Source organism: Miniopterus natalensis, chromosome 17 (genome assembly GCF_054644295.1).
Source record: "Miniopterus natalensis isolate mMinNat1 chromosome 17, mMinNat1.hap1, whole genome shotgun sequence".
NCBI lineage: Eukaryota > Metazoa > Chordata > Mammalia > Chiroptera > Miniopteridae > Miniopterus > Miniopterus natalensis.
Genome location: NC_142097.1, coordinates 33614233 through 33630679, shown reverse-complemented (window position 1 = coordinate 33630679; position 16447 = coordinate 33614233). Strand labels below are relative to the sequence as shown.

Genomic DNA, 16447 nt, shown 5'->3' with positions numbered 1-16447 from the left:
TAAGGACCTGATAATGTTCCCTGCCCCTACTCATGTTGTTCACTGTTGTTTCTTTAGCTTACTTTCATCTGCCTAATAATTTCAGCAGTGGGGAGAGGCAAAGACGAGGAAATGGAGGAGAGATAGGCAGGGACATATTCATGTTGTCTTTTTATTATCTTTTCATCAGATAGTACAGACGTTTCCCCTTGGAAACAATATTTGTAAATGATGTCTTTATTTTTATATTAGCCCTCAAGTTACTTAGTTCATAATAGAGATGAAATACATACATTTGCAGTAGGATGCTTTTAAAGTCCTTATAATTATTGTTTAGTTCCTCATTATTTTAACCACATTATGATTTAGGTAGAATTCTGGGGGCTAGCCAGGAAAATTTTATCATTATGAGGGAAAATGCATTCTGTATTCTGAACAGCCGTTTTTTTGTACATCTGAAACTGATATTAAATGTCAACTGTAATTGAAAAATGAAAAGTGTATAGAATTGTACACTTGAAACTGATATAATTTTATTAACCAATGTCACCTCAATAAATTCAATAAAAGTTTAAAAAGATATTTAAATAAAAAAAAAACACACTCATTTTTCACAAACTGTAAATGTATAGTTTGTAAATTGAGAATGATTTCCTTGTTACTTAATAACGAGAACTACTTGTGAGTTATTTTAAGAATTACCTTTGGGTTAGGTTTTGTTTGACTTTGTTAGTCAGCCCTTGAATTTTCTAGATAATTTCATGACACCACAGACTTGGACTGGATGAGTGAGATAGGTCAGGCCTCAAGCGAGTCTCTTCCTTTGATGTATCCTACTGACAGAGATTAGAGAGTGTTTGTGGTCAAATATATATAGCAAAATTTGATATTTTAACCATTTGAAGTGTACATTTCAGTGGCATTAGTTACATTCACAGTATTATGGAACCATCACCACACTCTTTTTCTAAAATGTTTTTATCACCCCAAATAGAAACTCCACCCATTAAGCAATAATAACACCACCATTTCCCCTCCCTAATCCATTTTCTGTCTCAGTGAATTTGCCTGTTCTGTATATTTCATGTAAGTGGAATCATACAATATTTGCCTTTTTTGTGTCTGGCTTATTTCACTTAGCATAATGTTTTCAGGATTCATCCATGTTGTAGCATGTGTTAGAACTTCATTTCTTTTTATGCTGAATAATACCCCATTATAACTAATAACTGTTAAAATCGGTCAGTTTTTCACTCAAATATCATTCTCTGTTAAACATTTCTCTTACATTGTTAGCGTTTTTGTTAAATGTTGGATATTGTAAATTGGATATTGTTCTTGCTAAGTTTTGGATATTGTAAATTGACATGGCAAATCAGTTCAAAGATGTAGGATATCATGAATTCAGTGAAATTTTTGTTTTTTTGTTCCACCCCATTTAAATTTGGAGCCATGGAAATAGTTCTGTATATTCACCTGACTTAGTCCCAGCCTCATTTTCTGGGTTTAGAGATGGGGGTGGAGCTAGAAGCTGACCATAGTTAGTATGCATACTGGTTAATCCCATGCTGTTCTTTAGATGGAATTAGATTAGCGAACAGTAGGAGAATACTTTATTCTTTAATCACTACCATGGAGCATAAAATTGTATTAACTTATGCAAAAAGGTTATAGCTTTGTTGCCTAAAATTTCCAAGCTTGATTCTGTTCTTCTATCCTTATATATACTAAATTTTTAAGAAACTCTAATTTAAATATATTACATTTAATATTTTTACCTTTAGCCAAGTGTCTATCCTGAGATGAGTTTGATCCTATATTCTGTTACCTCTTTTATTAGCCATTCCTCCCAGCTTTATCATTTACAAAATTTATACAATTGCCTTCTATATCATAATCCAGATCATTGATTAAAAAATGCTTAGGACGCGGTGCTATTTGTAAGTAGCAGTCTGTACCTTGGCCATTGGATTGTGCTGAGTGGGGGTATGGAACCCAGGGAAGAGCCAGGCAGTGTGGCAGCCTGAGGTGTATGAAGGAGAAGGGAGTCAAGAGGAAGTTAGGCGGACTCCTGGGTATTTTTTAAACAGAACCAAGATTGAAAGCACAAAATATACATGTATGTACTGTCACAGATTCTGGAGGATTGGGAAGATTAGGTTATCATGGGAAGGAAGTGGGTGATTCAACATCGAAGACGCGATTGAGGTTCTCCAGTGCTACAAGCCAGCCCTTGCATGCTGAATATCTGTAAAAACGAAAGCTGGGTGGTTCCCCAACCCAGCTTTGTTTGTTTATTTGTATAAACATTTAACTTTGTGGTTGAAAGATGGAAGTTTTGTATAGGACAGTAGAGATTGAGCTAAATAGTGTTCTTTTCTGGCTAGGTCTCTAGCATGAGTAGGTGAGTCAGTCTACTCTGTAGCTGAGGTGTATTTTGTGTCGCTAATAGTTACCCACAGTGCACTGTACACTTTGAATTCCAGTCTGTGGTTATCTTTTTAGGGATGGGTTGTCATTTGCCACAGAATTTTTCTAATGTCTGCTCTACCTTTAACTTTTGGTTTTCATTTCTCTGTTACTGTACCTCAGAGAGAGTCCCCTCCACACTCTAGCCTCTCCCCCGCGCAGTAGACAGCTGTTACTTTTTCCTCATGGTTTGCTAACACAATGGTTCAGATGGGTGAGGGTTGCTAAGGTAGGGGACATTCTCTGTTCTATTTCTGTCTCAGTTTTTAGGCAGACCTTGTGTCTCTGGATCTTGGAGAGACTTTCTCAGTGATTCTGCCCCTCCCCTAGGATTAGAGGGGTTTTTCCTGTTACCTTCCTCCAGTTTATGCAGGAACCCAACTAATAATATTTATTCCACAAAGTGTTTATATTCTTCTTATGGCTTTTATGTTCTTATCTGGAGCCATCTCCCTAGGCTAGTTTTTGCTAGGTTTTACTGTCAGTGGCACTAGAAATATACAATTTTTGGCATGGGGTGCCAGAGTATTATTAAATATATTTGTAAAATAAATAAATCTATATTGTTTTTCTAAATATATCTTTATTGATTTCAGAGAGAGGAAGGGAGAGGGAGGGAGAGAGAGAGAGAAAAACATCAATGATGAGAGAAAGTCATTGATCGGCCACCTCCTGCACACCCCTGATTGGGGATTGAGCCCGCAGCCCGGGCACGTGCCCTTATCGGGAATCGAACCGCAACCTCCTGGATCCTAGGTTGATGCTCAACCGCTGAGCCATGCCTGGCCAGGCTATAAAGATCATTTAATGAATGTATTTTTTCATTTTTTTATATTAATCGTCTAAATTTTATTTCTTGAATTATTTAATTATGCATTTTATTGACATACTACATCAGATTTAAAAAAAAATATGTTTCTATTGATTTTTTTTTAGAGAGAGGAAGGGAGAGGGAGAGAGAAATAGAAACATCATTGAGAGTGAAACATCGATCAGCTCCCTTTTGCACGCCTCCTACTGGGGATTGAGCCTACAGCCTGGGCACGTGCCCTGACCAGGAATTGAGTGGGCAGCCTTTGGTGCATGGGATGATGCCCAACCAACTGAGCCACACCAGCCAGGGCTTTTCTTACCTCTTTAATTGAATATATTGATATGTAACTAAATTTAAGGTGTAAAAACATGTTAATATGATACATTTATATTTTGCAATATGATTGCCATTGAGTTTCTGGACATTTGTTACCAGACTAAAGGGGTCTGTTTGCCTGTGCCCATCAATGCCCAGTAAGACACAAACAGGAGTTTGTAGCAAAGAAAGTAGGGATTTATTAGTTCAGGAGGTGGCCCACACCTAGGGTCCCAGATGAGCTAAAGGCTCAAAGACCTGGCTCCCTGATGGCTTCTAGGGGATGGGTTGGTTATATAGGCGGCAGGTGAGTCAGGGTGCTGACTGAAGCCAGTTTGAATCAAAATGAAAGAAAGGAGAAAAGATCATATTAAAGAAATGGAGTTTCTGTGTGGTTACACATTCAGTTAGAGAATATCAGTCTTTCAAATCAAAATGATGTGGATACTTTTTTACAGAAGTTTAAGGAAGTTCTATAATCGTACAGAATCCTTAACACATTATTGGGACTGTTGAAGGAAAGGACCTTTATCTTCCTGGACCTTGCTAAGAACTCCAAAGAGAAAGAATAAATATTCAGTGTGTGAGCCAGTGATATATGTACTTGAGAAAAGATACAATATATTCTTGGCTCAGTGCAATAACGAGATGTTAAAGAGGAAGAAGGGGGAGAACTTAACATCATTTCACTAAAGTTTACAAGGGCCTTGTTTGGAGATGGAGACAAGATTTGTTTAATGTGTTACCAGCCTCAAATTCCTCAACAACTGAAACATCTAAAATTGGCTTTATCATTTTCTCTAGGTGATTTACTGTTCTTTTGGTGGAACATCAAAGGGACTTCACTTCAATAATTTAATAGTTGGACTTGTTCTTCTTACAAGAGGCAGAGATGAAGAGAAAGCAAAATGTAAGTACTTTTATTATCTCAAAATGATAATATAGATGTGTGTACAGAATTATTTTATCTCAAATTTCTGATGACAGGCAAAGGATTTGAATGGACATTTCTCCAAAGAAGATAAACAAATGTCCAATGAGCACTTGAAAACATGCTCAACATAATTAGTTTTTAGGGAAATGTAAATTAAAATTACAATGAGATACCAATTCACCCCCACTAGGGTGACTAAAATAAAAAAGAAACGTAATAATTAGCATTGGTGAGGATGTGGGAAAGTTGCAATTCTCATACATTGCTGTTGGAAGTGTAAAATAGTACAGCCCCTTGAGAAAACTGTCAGTTCCTCAGACTTTTGTTAAAAATCAAGTTCTCGCCCTGACCAGTGGGGCTCGGTTGGGTGTCATCCTGTGCACCAAAAGGTTTCTGGTTGGATTCGCAGTCAGGCCACATGTCCAGGTTGCGGGCTTGATGGATATTTCACTCTCACATTGATGTTTCTCTCTCTCTCTTCCTCTCTCTTAAGTCACTAAAAAAGAAAGGAAAAAAAAATTGAGTTATCATATGATCCAGCAATTCCATTCCTAGTTATATACCCAAGAAAATTGAAAACAGATAGTTAACCCTGGAACAATGCAGGGATTAGGGGCACTAACCCCTGTATAGTTGAAAATTCATATACAACTTTTGACCCATTCAAAACTTAGCTGCCCTTGGTATCTGGGAGGGATTTGTTTTAGGACCCTCTGCAGATACCAAAACCTGCAGATGCTCAAGTCTGCCTGTATAATGTGGCATAGATCAGTGCATATAGTCAGTCCCCTGTATGCAGGGACTCCCAACTGTGGATTAAAAAACAGCACAGGTATTTATTGAGAAAAAAAATCTGTGTATAAGTGGACCCCCGTGGTTCAAATCTCTGTAGTTCAAGGGTCAACTGTAGTCATTAAAAAAAAAAAAGTACATGAATGTTCATAGCAGCAATGTTCATAGTAGTCACAAGTAGAAACAACCCTAATGTCTATCAACTACTGCATTCAACAAAAATGTGCTATTTCCAAGAAATAGAATATTACTAATCAATAAAAAGGAATAAAGTACTGATACATGCTACAACATGGATGAACCTGAAAATATACTAAGTGATACATGCCAGTCAAATTAGGCCACATATTATATGATTCCATTTATATAAAATGTCTACATTAGACAAATCCGAAGAGACAGAAGGTAGACTAGTGGTTGTAGAGGCTGCAGGAGAAGGAAATGGAGAGTGACTGCTAATGAGCATGGGGCTTCTTTTTGTGATAAAAATGTTCTGGAATGAAATAGTGATGAAGATTACACTGAATTGTATACTTTCAAAGGGTGAATTTTAAGGAATGTACATTATATCTCAGAAGGTTATTTTAAAAATTTTGATGGCATAGATTCTTGCTTTACTTCACAAATAGAAACAGATATTCATTTACTTGATAATGTTTTATACAGATTCTTGGTAAAAGATTTAATTCTTTTTAATAGTTTTACTTTAATTTCAGAAATTAATTTTATTAAGTGAATTATCTAAGCCTGGAAAGAGATGTGATTTCATCCATGACCTTTAAATTCTACTCAGCAGGCAGATATAGTGAGAAGGCATCATTTATCCCCTAAACATGAAAGAGAAGATAACCTTAGTTGATCATTGTCAATCTGTATTTCCTAGGATATGCATTTATTTCCTTTTTTACAGTTTCATTGAGGTTTAATTGGCATGGAATAAAATGTACATGTATAAAGTGTACATTTTGATATATGTTGAGACATATATTTATACCCACATTATCATAATCAAGGTAAAGGACATATCCATAAACCCAATTTTATATATTGGAATTTAACTATGATCCTAGTTTTTTCAGTAGCATCGCTCTACCAACAAACATATACTCTGGCTTCAGGCAGCCAATAATTAAAAATAACAATTTTTTGAGTAATAAACACAAATATTTTACTTGAAAAATTTTTTTCCTTTTTAATATACAGTTTCATTAGTTTTATGAACTAGGTGGCTTTAAACAACAAAAATTTATTATCTCACACTTCTGGAGTCTAGAAGTCCAAAATTAAGATGTTAGCCCGGCTGGCGTGGCTTAATGGTTGAGCGTTGACCTATGAACCAGGAGGTCATGGTTTGATTGCTGGTCAGGGTGCATGCCCGGGTTGTGGGCCCGATCCCCAGTAGGGGGTGTGCAGGAGGCAGCTGATCAGTGACTCATCATTGATGTTTCTCTCTCTCCCTCTCTGAAATCAATAAAAATATATTAAAAAAAAAAAAGGTGTTAGCAGGGCCTTGCTCCCTCTAAAAACTATAGGGAAGAATCCTTTCTTCTTCCCAACTTCTGGGGGCAGCCATCAATCCTTGGCATTCCTTGGCTTACAGCTGCATTACTGGAGTCTGCCTATCTCATCACATGGCTTTCTTCCAACAATGTCTGTCTTCTCATTTTATAATCTGTCATGTTGCATTAGAGCCTATTTTAATGACCTCATCTTGAGTTGATTACCTCCACAAAGACCCTGTTCCAAATAAGGTCACATTCACAGGTATTGGAGTTAGGACTTCATCATCTCTGGGGGGCCACAATTCAACCCATAACAGATGGTTAGAGCCCTCCAGTAATAATATATTCCCTCTAAGGAGTGATTTTCAACTGGTGTGCTGCAAGAATTTTTAAAACATGCACTATCTGACAATTTAGTCAAGGTCACTGCCCTCTTTTCCCTTAGATTGTCAAATAAAAAAATGACAGCAGCCAACACAATAGCCATCCAGTGTGAATGAATCAAAATTATACCTATTTTTTTTGTCAGATTGGCAAAATATATAATATATTTTTTGGTGTGCCACAGAATTTTAGTAATTAGTTTATGTGTTGCATGAGATGAAAAGGGTTGAAAATCACTGCCCTAAGGGAATCAGCCATGGGGTGTGGGAGGGAAGACTGTGGAACCCACTGGGCCTGGGCCTTCAGAAGGATGGAATGTCTCTTCTGTCTTTCTATGATCCCTCTTTCCAAATACGGTCACATTCATAGGTACCCAGAGGTTAGGATATCAACATACCTTATTTGGGGATGTAGTTCAATCCATAACAGCAGTATTTCAAGCATATATATATAAATACACATACACACACACACACACACACACACACACACATATTATATACCTCCACCCAGCTTTATTATTTCTTAATATTATATTTATCCCAGATCTAGTTTTTAAAGAAATAAAATATTATATCCAAGGTGAGGTTCTCTGTATCACTCCATGGTCACATTCCCATTCTTCCCTTTACAGAGGTTATCATTCTTATGACGTGGTGATGTTTCATTTCTCATACAGGTTTTTATATGCTTATGCCTTTCTTATATATCCTTAAACATGTCTTAAACTGTTTTTGCAGATTTTAAACTTTTTAAATAAATGGTACACTACACAGATTATTTTGCAGTTTGCTTTTTCCCTTAATATTTTTTTAAAATATGTTTTATTGATTTGAGAGAGAGGGGAGAGAGAGAGAAACATTGCTGCGAGAGAGATACATTAACCCATTGCCTCCTGTTGAACCCACAACCTGCGCATGTGCCCTGACTGGGAATTGAACTGGTGACCTTTTGATGCATGGGATGACACTCAAACAACTGAGCCACATTGGCCAGGGCTTCCCTGAATATTTTTTATATTTATCCATCTTGAAGCACTTAGTTCCTTTATTTTGTTATATAGTATTTCATTGTATGTGAGTTCATTTGTATCTCACTTTACCTATTTGCTTGTTGATAGACATTTATCTTTTTTCCCTAAATTTTGCTATTACAGTCGATACTCCAGTTAATGTTGTTTATGGACATGCATATGTATGAGAATTTCTCAAGGGTAGAAGTGGAGTTGCCTAGACTATTAATGTCTAGCATACACCTTCATCTTTACTAGATTTTGACAAGTCGTTCTATAAAGTGGTTGCAGGAATTCATACTCTAATTTCCAGTGTATAAGAGTCTCTGTTTCTTCCATATTATTGTTAAACTCTTTGTATTGTCACACCTAAGCATTTTTGCAAATTTGGTATGTTTGAAAAGATAACACATTGCTGGTTTAATTTGCATTGCTGGGGTTTTTTTGAGGAAAAATAAACTTAAGTGTTTACAAGTGCTTGGCACTAGTAATCACTCAGTTATTATTACCTTTCTCTTTCCTCCCTACTTCTACCAGAGTATATTTGATCTGTAATAAGATTAATTTATTTTTCCTTTCTCCTAGACATTTTTAGTCTTTTTGCAAGTGAATCCGGAAGCTATGTTACACGGGAAGAAATGGAAAGAATGCTCCATGTGGTGGATGGTAAAGTCCCAGATACACTCAGGAAGTGTTTCTCAGAGGTATATTTAAAGATTTACATTTTATCCCTACCTGCTGACAAAGTATTAACTCTTAGTTGTATGAGTTTAGCTATGATGAATAATTGTTTATTCTTTTCATTTTTGTATTTAATAGTTGATTTTTCAACCATGTTTTATGCTCAAGGGTCCATGGCACTTACTACTGCTGTATTTGTGAATCTGAAACCCAGTTCTACTGTAAAGGCAGCTGTCTGTGTTTACGGTATAATAAAACATACTCTCATACTCTCACACCAACACACACATGCTCACACATGTGATCCTGCAGGAACCTGAGTGTTGCTCACATTGTAATGCCATTGCTTTTTATCATGGACGTATAGGTCTATCACTCATTTGCCTTGAGCCATTCTGGTACCTGTATGACCCATTAAGACCTATTTTATTATTTATTTTATTACTTAGTTGATGTGCATTGTGAAATATTCGGGTTTAAAAATTTTGTCATTTTTTTCTCTTTTCAAAATTTTTCTATTTTCATTTTATCTGATTCAACTATTTGTTGTATTTACCTGCTGTAATTTCTGAGTAATGTGTCTGATGATTGTATCCAAGACCCTGGCTTTTCAAATTGCCATGTTTTAATATCAGTTTACTTAGAATAGGCTTATTTGGACCTTCTATAACAATGTTATTATGTTTTTGCACTCTTAAAAAAAACCCAAAACTATAAAAAGAAGCACTTTAGTTAAAGGATAGGGATCTAGCACCTAAATTTCAGTGATATGGAATGGGTCTTTGCATTTTCTGTCTTGGCTTTATTAGCCTTGACTGATGATGTTATAAAGGAAATTCACATAGGAGTTGTATTCTTTTTTTCTTACTGAATTTGTTTTTTGGTAGTTGGTTTTTAAAGTGGAAATTCATGTTTTATATTGCTCTTTAAAGATGTCTCAGTTCAGGTTCCATTTATTTTTAATTGCCTTTTACAGTATTGGAAATTTTTTCTAGACTACTATTACAACAGTTTATAAAAGGAGACTTTCCTTTTGCTTCCTTTTTAGAACAGATCTATGACTCAAAAACATAATAAGTCAGGTTTGACAGATAGGATTTTAGAGTGATCAGTTGAAATGGTGGATTTCAGAGATTACTTTATATTTCCTAAGTTGGACGGGCAGTATGGTATATAGCTTAGGCACAGAAACTTTGGAGCCTGGACTACCTGGGTTCAATCCTATGTGTGCCACTGTATAACCTTGCTCAGATTTCTTAACTTTTTGATGTCTCTGTTTTCTCATGTGTAAAATGGGGATGATAATAGTATTTCCTATAGAGTTGCTTTAAAGATTAAGTTAATATCAAAATGTTTAGAATGGTGCTCCGGGTATTGTAAATACTCAGTAAATATTAACTATATGTAAAGGCGGTAGAAGTAGCTATTATAATTGGCAGCTTCTTTCTTAGGGTACATAAGGTGGATCTTATAACAGTATCTTAGCTGCCAGTTATAATTGAAAGATACTATTGATGGTAAGACTTATTCTAATTTAGTGATGTTAACATGTGTAAAAATGAGCATCAGCTTATGGAGTTTATTCTGCTAACACTCTTTCTAGACTAAATGTGGAGTAGAGAAAAGATATGGTTATAATCCCCAATTTCTAAGCATTTTGGCAATGTCCTCATGTGTAGCAAGTGTGAATATCATATTCTTCCCTTCAGAAAAACAAGACTGTCATTGTTGTTGTAAATGTTTGGATTGCATTGTTAAATGTTTGGAAACGACTAGACTAACCATATTGCTGTACTTAGTAGGATATCATTAAACAATGTAGAAATTTTTTCCACCATATCTCTTTTAGGTTATAAATGATCTGTATCCCTTAATATCTCTATCAAGATTAGACCTACTAGGCTCCTGTCATTTCTGATTGTATTTCTGTGTGAGTTACGTCTCCCTTTTTTTCATAGCAACATCTGGCCCTTACTCAGCCTAGGTCTTGTTGTCTTCCAAAGAGAATGATTTGCATAGCCATGTGATGTTCTTTCTCAACCTGGTACTATTTTTCTCCAGAGATTTAGCAAGGCAAAGAAAGATTTAGCAAGGAAAGAAACCAAAGAAATAGAAATCTACTTGTTTCTTTTTGTATTCTAGTTGACTTGTGAATACATGTTTTCATTGATACTTTCGGTTGAGGACTCTGGGATAGTTGTTTTTAATTTGCCAATGAAATTTAAAAGAGTACTAAAAGCCCGGCTGGGTGTGGCTCAGCGGTTGAGCATCGACCTATTATCCAGGAGATTGAGGATCAATTCCCAGTCAGGGCACATGCCCGGATTGTGGGCTCGATCCCCAGTGCGGGGTGTGCAGGAGGCAGCCGGTCAGTGACTCTCTCATCATTGATGTTTCTATCTCTTTCTCTCTCTCTCCCTTCCTCTCTCTGAAATCAATAAAGAAATATTTTAAAAACAAACAAAATCTTAAAGAGCACTTAAATTTCATACATATTTAATTAAAATATGCTAATTCTGACAGATTGAGGTGCTAAAGAAGAGGAATAAGGCAAGTGAAAATTAGATTTATTAAATATTAAAAGAAATGCAATTTACCGATTTCAGGATATACCTTAGCAAATAAAATGTGGCTTAGTAGTAGCAGTACACTGCTTTAATGAATTGGTGAAATAAGTTGCAATTTGCATCTAGATTTTGAGCAAATGGAACGTCTAAAGTACAATTATTTTTTAAAACAGCTTGATTTCCAAGATTACAGCCTATGGTATTATTTAGATAATTCTCCTTTGTAGGCAAATGTCAACTAATTGCACATTTCAAGTTGTGCTTGTTCCAAGTAAGATACCTTAAATATTGACTAAACTATGCTTTCTTGTTTTAATTATAGGGTGAAAAGGTAAACTATGAAAAGTTTAGAAATTGGCTTCTTCTAAACAAAGATGCTTTTACCTTCTCTCGTTGGCTACTGTCTGGAGGTGTATATGTGACCCTCACTGATGATAGTGATACTCCCACTTTCTACCAAACTCTGGCTGGAGTCACACATTGTAAGTAATGGCATTTCATTGTTTTCTGTTCACTTTTTAATACAATTGCCTGGTAATATGAGAATATGCTTATAAAGAAGAAGTTTGTCAGTAGTTTTTTCTTCTAAAGTGTAATAAAATGAAATATTTGGCTGAAAAGGAAAACACTCTTTTGTCTACTCACTAAGTACTTTGTACTCCAAGTGTGTGGTATTTTCCCCCACACCAAGCAATTCTCCAGTGCTCTGCAGGCACCAACTGGGTGTCCTACAATTCATTTCAATTCTGATACTATCTACCTAGGGTTAGCATAGATGCCACAGGTTTAGGGCTCAGTCCCACAAGACTGCCCCTCTGTCCCCCACTTCAGATACCAATCAAAAGTCCAGGTTGTCACCGTGCTTCTGACCAACCAGCTGTAAATTAGAGGTTCCTATTGAGTCCCTCCTTGGGTTTGCTCATTTGCTAGAACAGCTCAAAGAACTCAGGGAAATAGTTATGTTTACTGATTTGTTATATAATACAGGATGTTAAAGGATACAGATGAACAACCAGATGAAGAGATACATAGGGCAAGATTTGGAAGGGAGTTTTTGTCCCTGTGTATCTGGGATGCACAGTCCTGCTGGCACGTGGATATGTTTGTCAGTCTTGAAGCTCTCTGGACCCCATTCTTACGGATTTTTATGGAGGCTTCATCATGTAGGCATGATGAATTATTTACTCAATTTCTAGCTCCTTTCTCCAGAGTTTGGGGAGTGGGGCTGAAAGTTTTAGTCTCTAATTATGGCTTGGTCTTTCTGGTAATCAACCCTTATGCAGGAGCCCACTAAGAGTCACCTCATGCATTAGAACAAAACACTCCTATTACTCAAGAAATTGCAAGGAATTTAAGAGCTTTGTGTCAGAAACTCTTATCACTCGGGAAATTACAGGGCCAAATATTGCTCTCTTGGCATGGCTCAGCAGTTGAACATCAACCTATGATCTAGGAGATTTTAGTTCGATTCCTGGTCAGAGCACATGCCCAGGTTTCAGGCTCCATCCCCAGTGAGAGGGGTGGGTGCAGGAGGCAGCCAATCAATGACTCTCATTATTGATGTTTTTTCTCTCTCCCCCTCTTCCTTCTTCTCTCTGAAATTAATAAAGACATATTTAAAAAACAAAAAGTTTATTTTTAAAAAAAATCACTCTTTATTTCCTTTCTCAGAAACCTTTGAAGATTCTTCATTTTCTGCAGAACAAAGTTTAAACTCCTTAGCTTTGTTGGCTCTAAATCTCTTAGTTTCCTATTCTTAAGTTTCCATACCCATTTCTCTTCACATATGTTCTCTGCTTCAGTTGCAGAGCACTGGTCAATGTTTCATGACTATACCATGAACTTTTATAGCTACCCCATTGCTTCTAATATTCCTTCATTTAAGAATGCATTCTAACTCTGGCCAGTGTGGCTCAGTTGGTTGGAGTGTTGTCCTGTACACTTATTGTTCATGTAGCTGCTGGAAATTTATTTAATCTCTCTGAACTTCTTTCCTTCTCTGAAGAACAGGGCTAATGATACAACTTACCTCATAGGTGTGTTATAAGGAGTGTAGAGGAGGAAAATCTTTTTCCTCTATCCATCTGGGATTCATGGACCGGGGCCCTTTAAATTAGACTGATAAAAGACAGATATGAAGAAAATGGAAGTTTAGTGTCCTGCGTAGGAGCATTCATTGATGCATAACTCAAAGGAGTGGTTAGAACTTGAGCTTATATATCATCCTAGCAAACACCCAGTAATTGTGTAGAGAGGTGGTGAGACAAAGAGGAAGGGCCTTGAACTTCTATGGATGGCAAATTGTGGGGAGGCAAATATATGGAAAAACTAATGTCAGATAGGACTGGTAATAAGTTTGTTATGTGGATTAATTCCTCTGATGATTAGGATCTAGAGTTATCTCTGGTGATTAACTTATTTTCTTCCTGGTAGAGGGATGGGGGAGACACCTTTACAAGTTAGGCAAATGGAGGGCGGAGAGCTTTTCTTGTATTTGCTGCTTCTCCCTTGCCCTCAACTCAGAATAATTCTTATGCCAAAGTGGCATATTTGGGATTGCACATTGTGCTACCCTTTAGGAGTACATGAGGTGATACTTTTTGCTTTTAAAGGACTCAGCTCTGTGCCTGGTATAGAATAGGTGCTTTACAATGAGTATGCATCCTCTTGTATTAGTGAAAACGGACTTGGCTTGTGAATGTTAGCGAGCTTCATCCACTGTTGCCAGAGAGTAATTGTTTTGGGAGCAGACAATTTTCTAACAAAGGGCTGTAGACCAGCACAAAAATGAACTCTTCCACATCTGTGGAAAGAGTTTTGTTTTTGTTTTTTTACCAGTTTGTTTTCTTTTATAATTTATAAAAATAAAGAACCTCCTGGCCGGGCGTGGCTCAGCGGTTGAGTGTCGACCTGGGATCCAGGTGATCGGGGTTCAATTCCCGGTCAGGGCACATGCCCGGGTTGCGGGCTCGATCAATGACTCTCTCATCATTGATGTCTCTATCTGTCTCTCCCTCTCCTTTCCTCTCTCTGAAATCAATAAAGATGTATAAAAAAAATAAAAATAAAGAACCAAAATAAACCAGTACAATAAAAACTCAGTTTGCTACTGGCTTCAGCAAATGGCTACTTTCTTAGTGGGTCTTACTATGAGAGCATTATCACAAAATCAGAATCACTGCTAATTGTCTTATAGCAATTCTGACATAGGCAGGTTTACATTCTGATGACTGATTTATCATTTATAAGTTCTCAGCTTCTGTCTAAGCAATTCACTACTGGCATCTTTGTAGGCTCTTCTACTCAAAGCATATTTGCTGCATTATACTTTTCAAATAATATGTCAGGAAAGTAAAATCTTGTGATAAAAATAGAGAATGTTATTAACTGATTTATAAGTAGACAGAAAATGTTTATTTTAAAGCATCAGTGACTCTTTATATAATGAGCCGAGGAATCAAGGAAACATAAAGGAATTATAATTTTTTCACTTTAATTGCTTTTTCACATACAATTATAAAATGAAATTTGAAGTCACAGTAAGTTGAACATTTTGCCATATTTAATCAAATTTTATTTCTTTTATGTAAATCACAAATAAGACTGGGGAGCTATTTGTATTCAGTACAGTTAGAATAATTAACTGATTTGACTTACACAAGATCTTAGATTTTGTCATGGCAAGTACATTTTCAGAACTGCAAATTTCAAACTATTGTTATCTTACCTTTTATTTAAATTTAAGAAATTGAATTAGAGCTTCAGCCCAAAGTTCAAGTTTTTATGCTTAACCAAATTTTTATCAAGATTTTTTATTTGTCTATCATAATTTGCTATTTGAATACCTAAGATTAGGTTTCTGAAAAATTTTTTGATCAAGTATAAACAATGTTCTTAATGACAAGTTAATTTTTAAAGCCATTTGTAGTGGAGAGAGACAGACAGTGTTTGCAATGATGCTGAACATCTTGACAGTGATGTTCAGAGTCAGAGAACACAGAGAGCATAAACATGTTTTGTATAATTAAATGTTTGAAATAGGTTAGTGCAGGTGTTATTACACTTTCTTTTTTTGATATCTGAGAGAATAGTCTTAAGACCAAACCCTAATCTTTTGGATTTTTCTTGAAATACCCTTTCCCCATCCATTTTTTTCAAGGTTATTTAGCTCCACATAGTGTTGGAGTTAGGAGACACAGACTATAAACTCAAAATGTAATTGTTTTACATACTTAGATCAGTGTATCCATCCCCTACTATTGAACGTGCATAGTCCTAGCCAAATATAGTTTGGCAGCTCTCTACTTGAGTTTCATAACCTTTGAAATGTCTCAGCTGCCTACTAGCTCTAGATTGAACTGCCCATCATCTTTAACGCTCTTGTCCTTTCTTGTTTTTGTCTCTTCTTTTGGGTCCATAGTACAGGTCCTTGTATAAGTTATTCTTGTTTTTGAATTATAACAGAGCCCAGCAATTGTTTTTTGGTTTTCTTTTTCTGTCCTATTACTACTTGTCTAGGCTTTTTATATATGCTCTTTCGCCTCTGTAAGACCTCCAAGGACCTAGCTGCTTATGTGCTCCCTGAAAACCCTGTGTCTGTTCCCTAATATTTTCCATGTTAGGTTAAAATGACCAGTTTTCACTTTTACTAGAATCTAAACATAGTTGTTTTGTTCACAATCATATCTATAGTTTTTTTCAGGCACATAATATTAATATGCTTTTATTACATATTTGCAGAATATTAAATGATCTTTGATTATAGCTCCTATACTCCCCCCCAAGAAAAAAATACTTTGCTCTGTGGAAGGTTCCAATTTACCACATGCAGATTGAATACTTTCTAGAGGGGGCACTATACTCTGTGTACATTATCTCATTTAATTCTTGTACCATCTCTGAGGTTCATTTCATCTCCATTCTAAAAATGGGGCAACCAAGACTATGAGAAGTTTAAAAGAAACTTTCTCAAGATCAAATGACTTTCTCAAGATCAAG

At 36.1% G+C, this 16447-nt stretch overlaps 1 protein-coding gene across 3 annotated transcripts in view; it reads left to right on the top strand.

Annotated features, from left to right (window-relative positions):
* USP32 (ubiquitin specific peptidase 32) overlaps positions 1-16447 on the top strand; it is a 103018-nt gene that overhangs the window by 32966 nt on the left and 53605 nt on the right. For all 3 annotated transcript variants that reach the window (XM_016203539.2, XM_016203532.2, XM_016203547.2), the window contains exons 3-5: positions 4382-4487; positions 8787-8905; positions 11772-11931. In XM_016203539.2, the coding sequence (XP_016059025.1) occupies positions 4382-4487; positions 8787-8905; positions 11772-11931 (385 nt within the window). The remainder of the gene's footprint in view (positions 1-4381; positions 4488-8786; positions 8906-11771; positions 11932-16447) is intronic.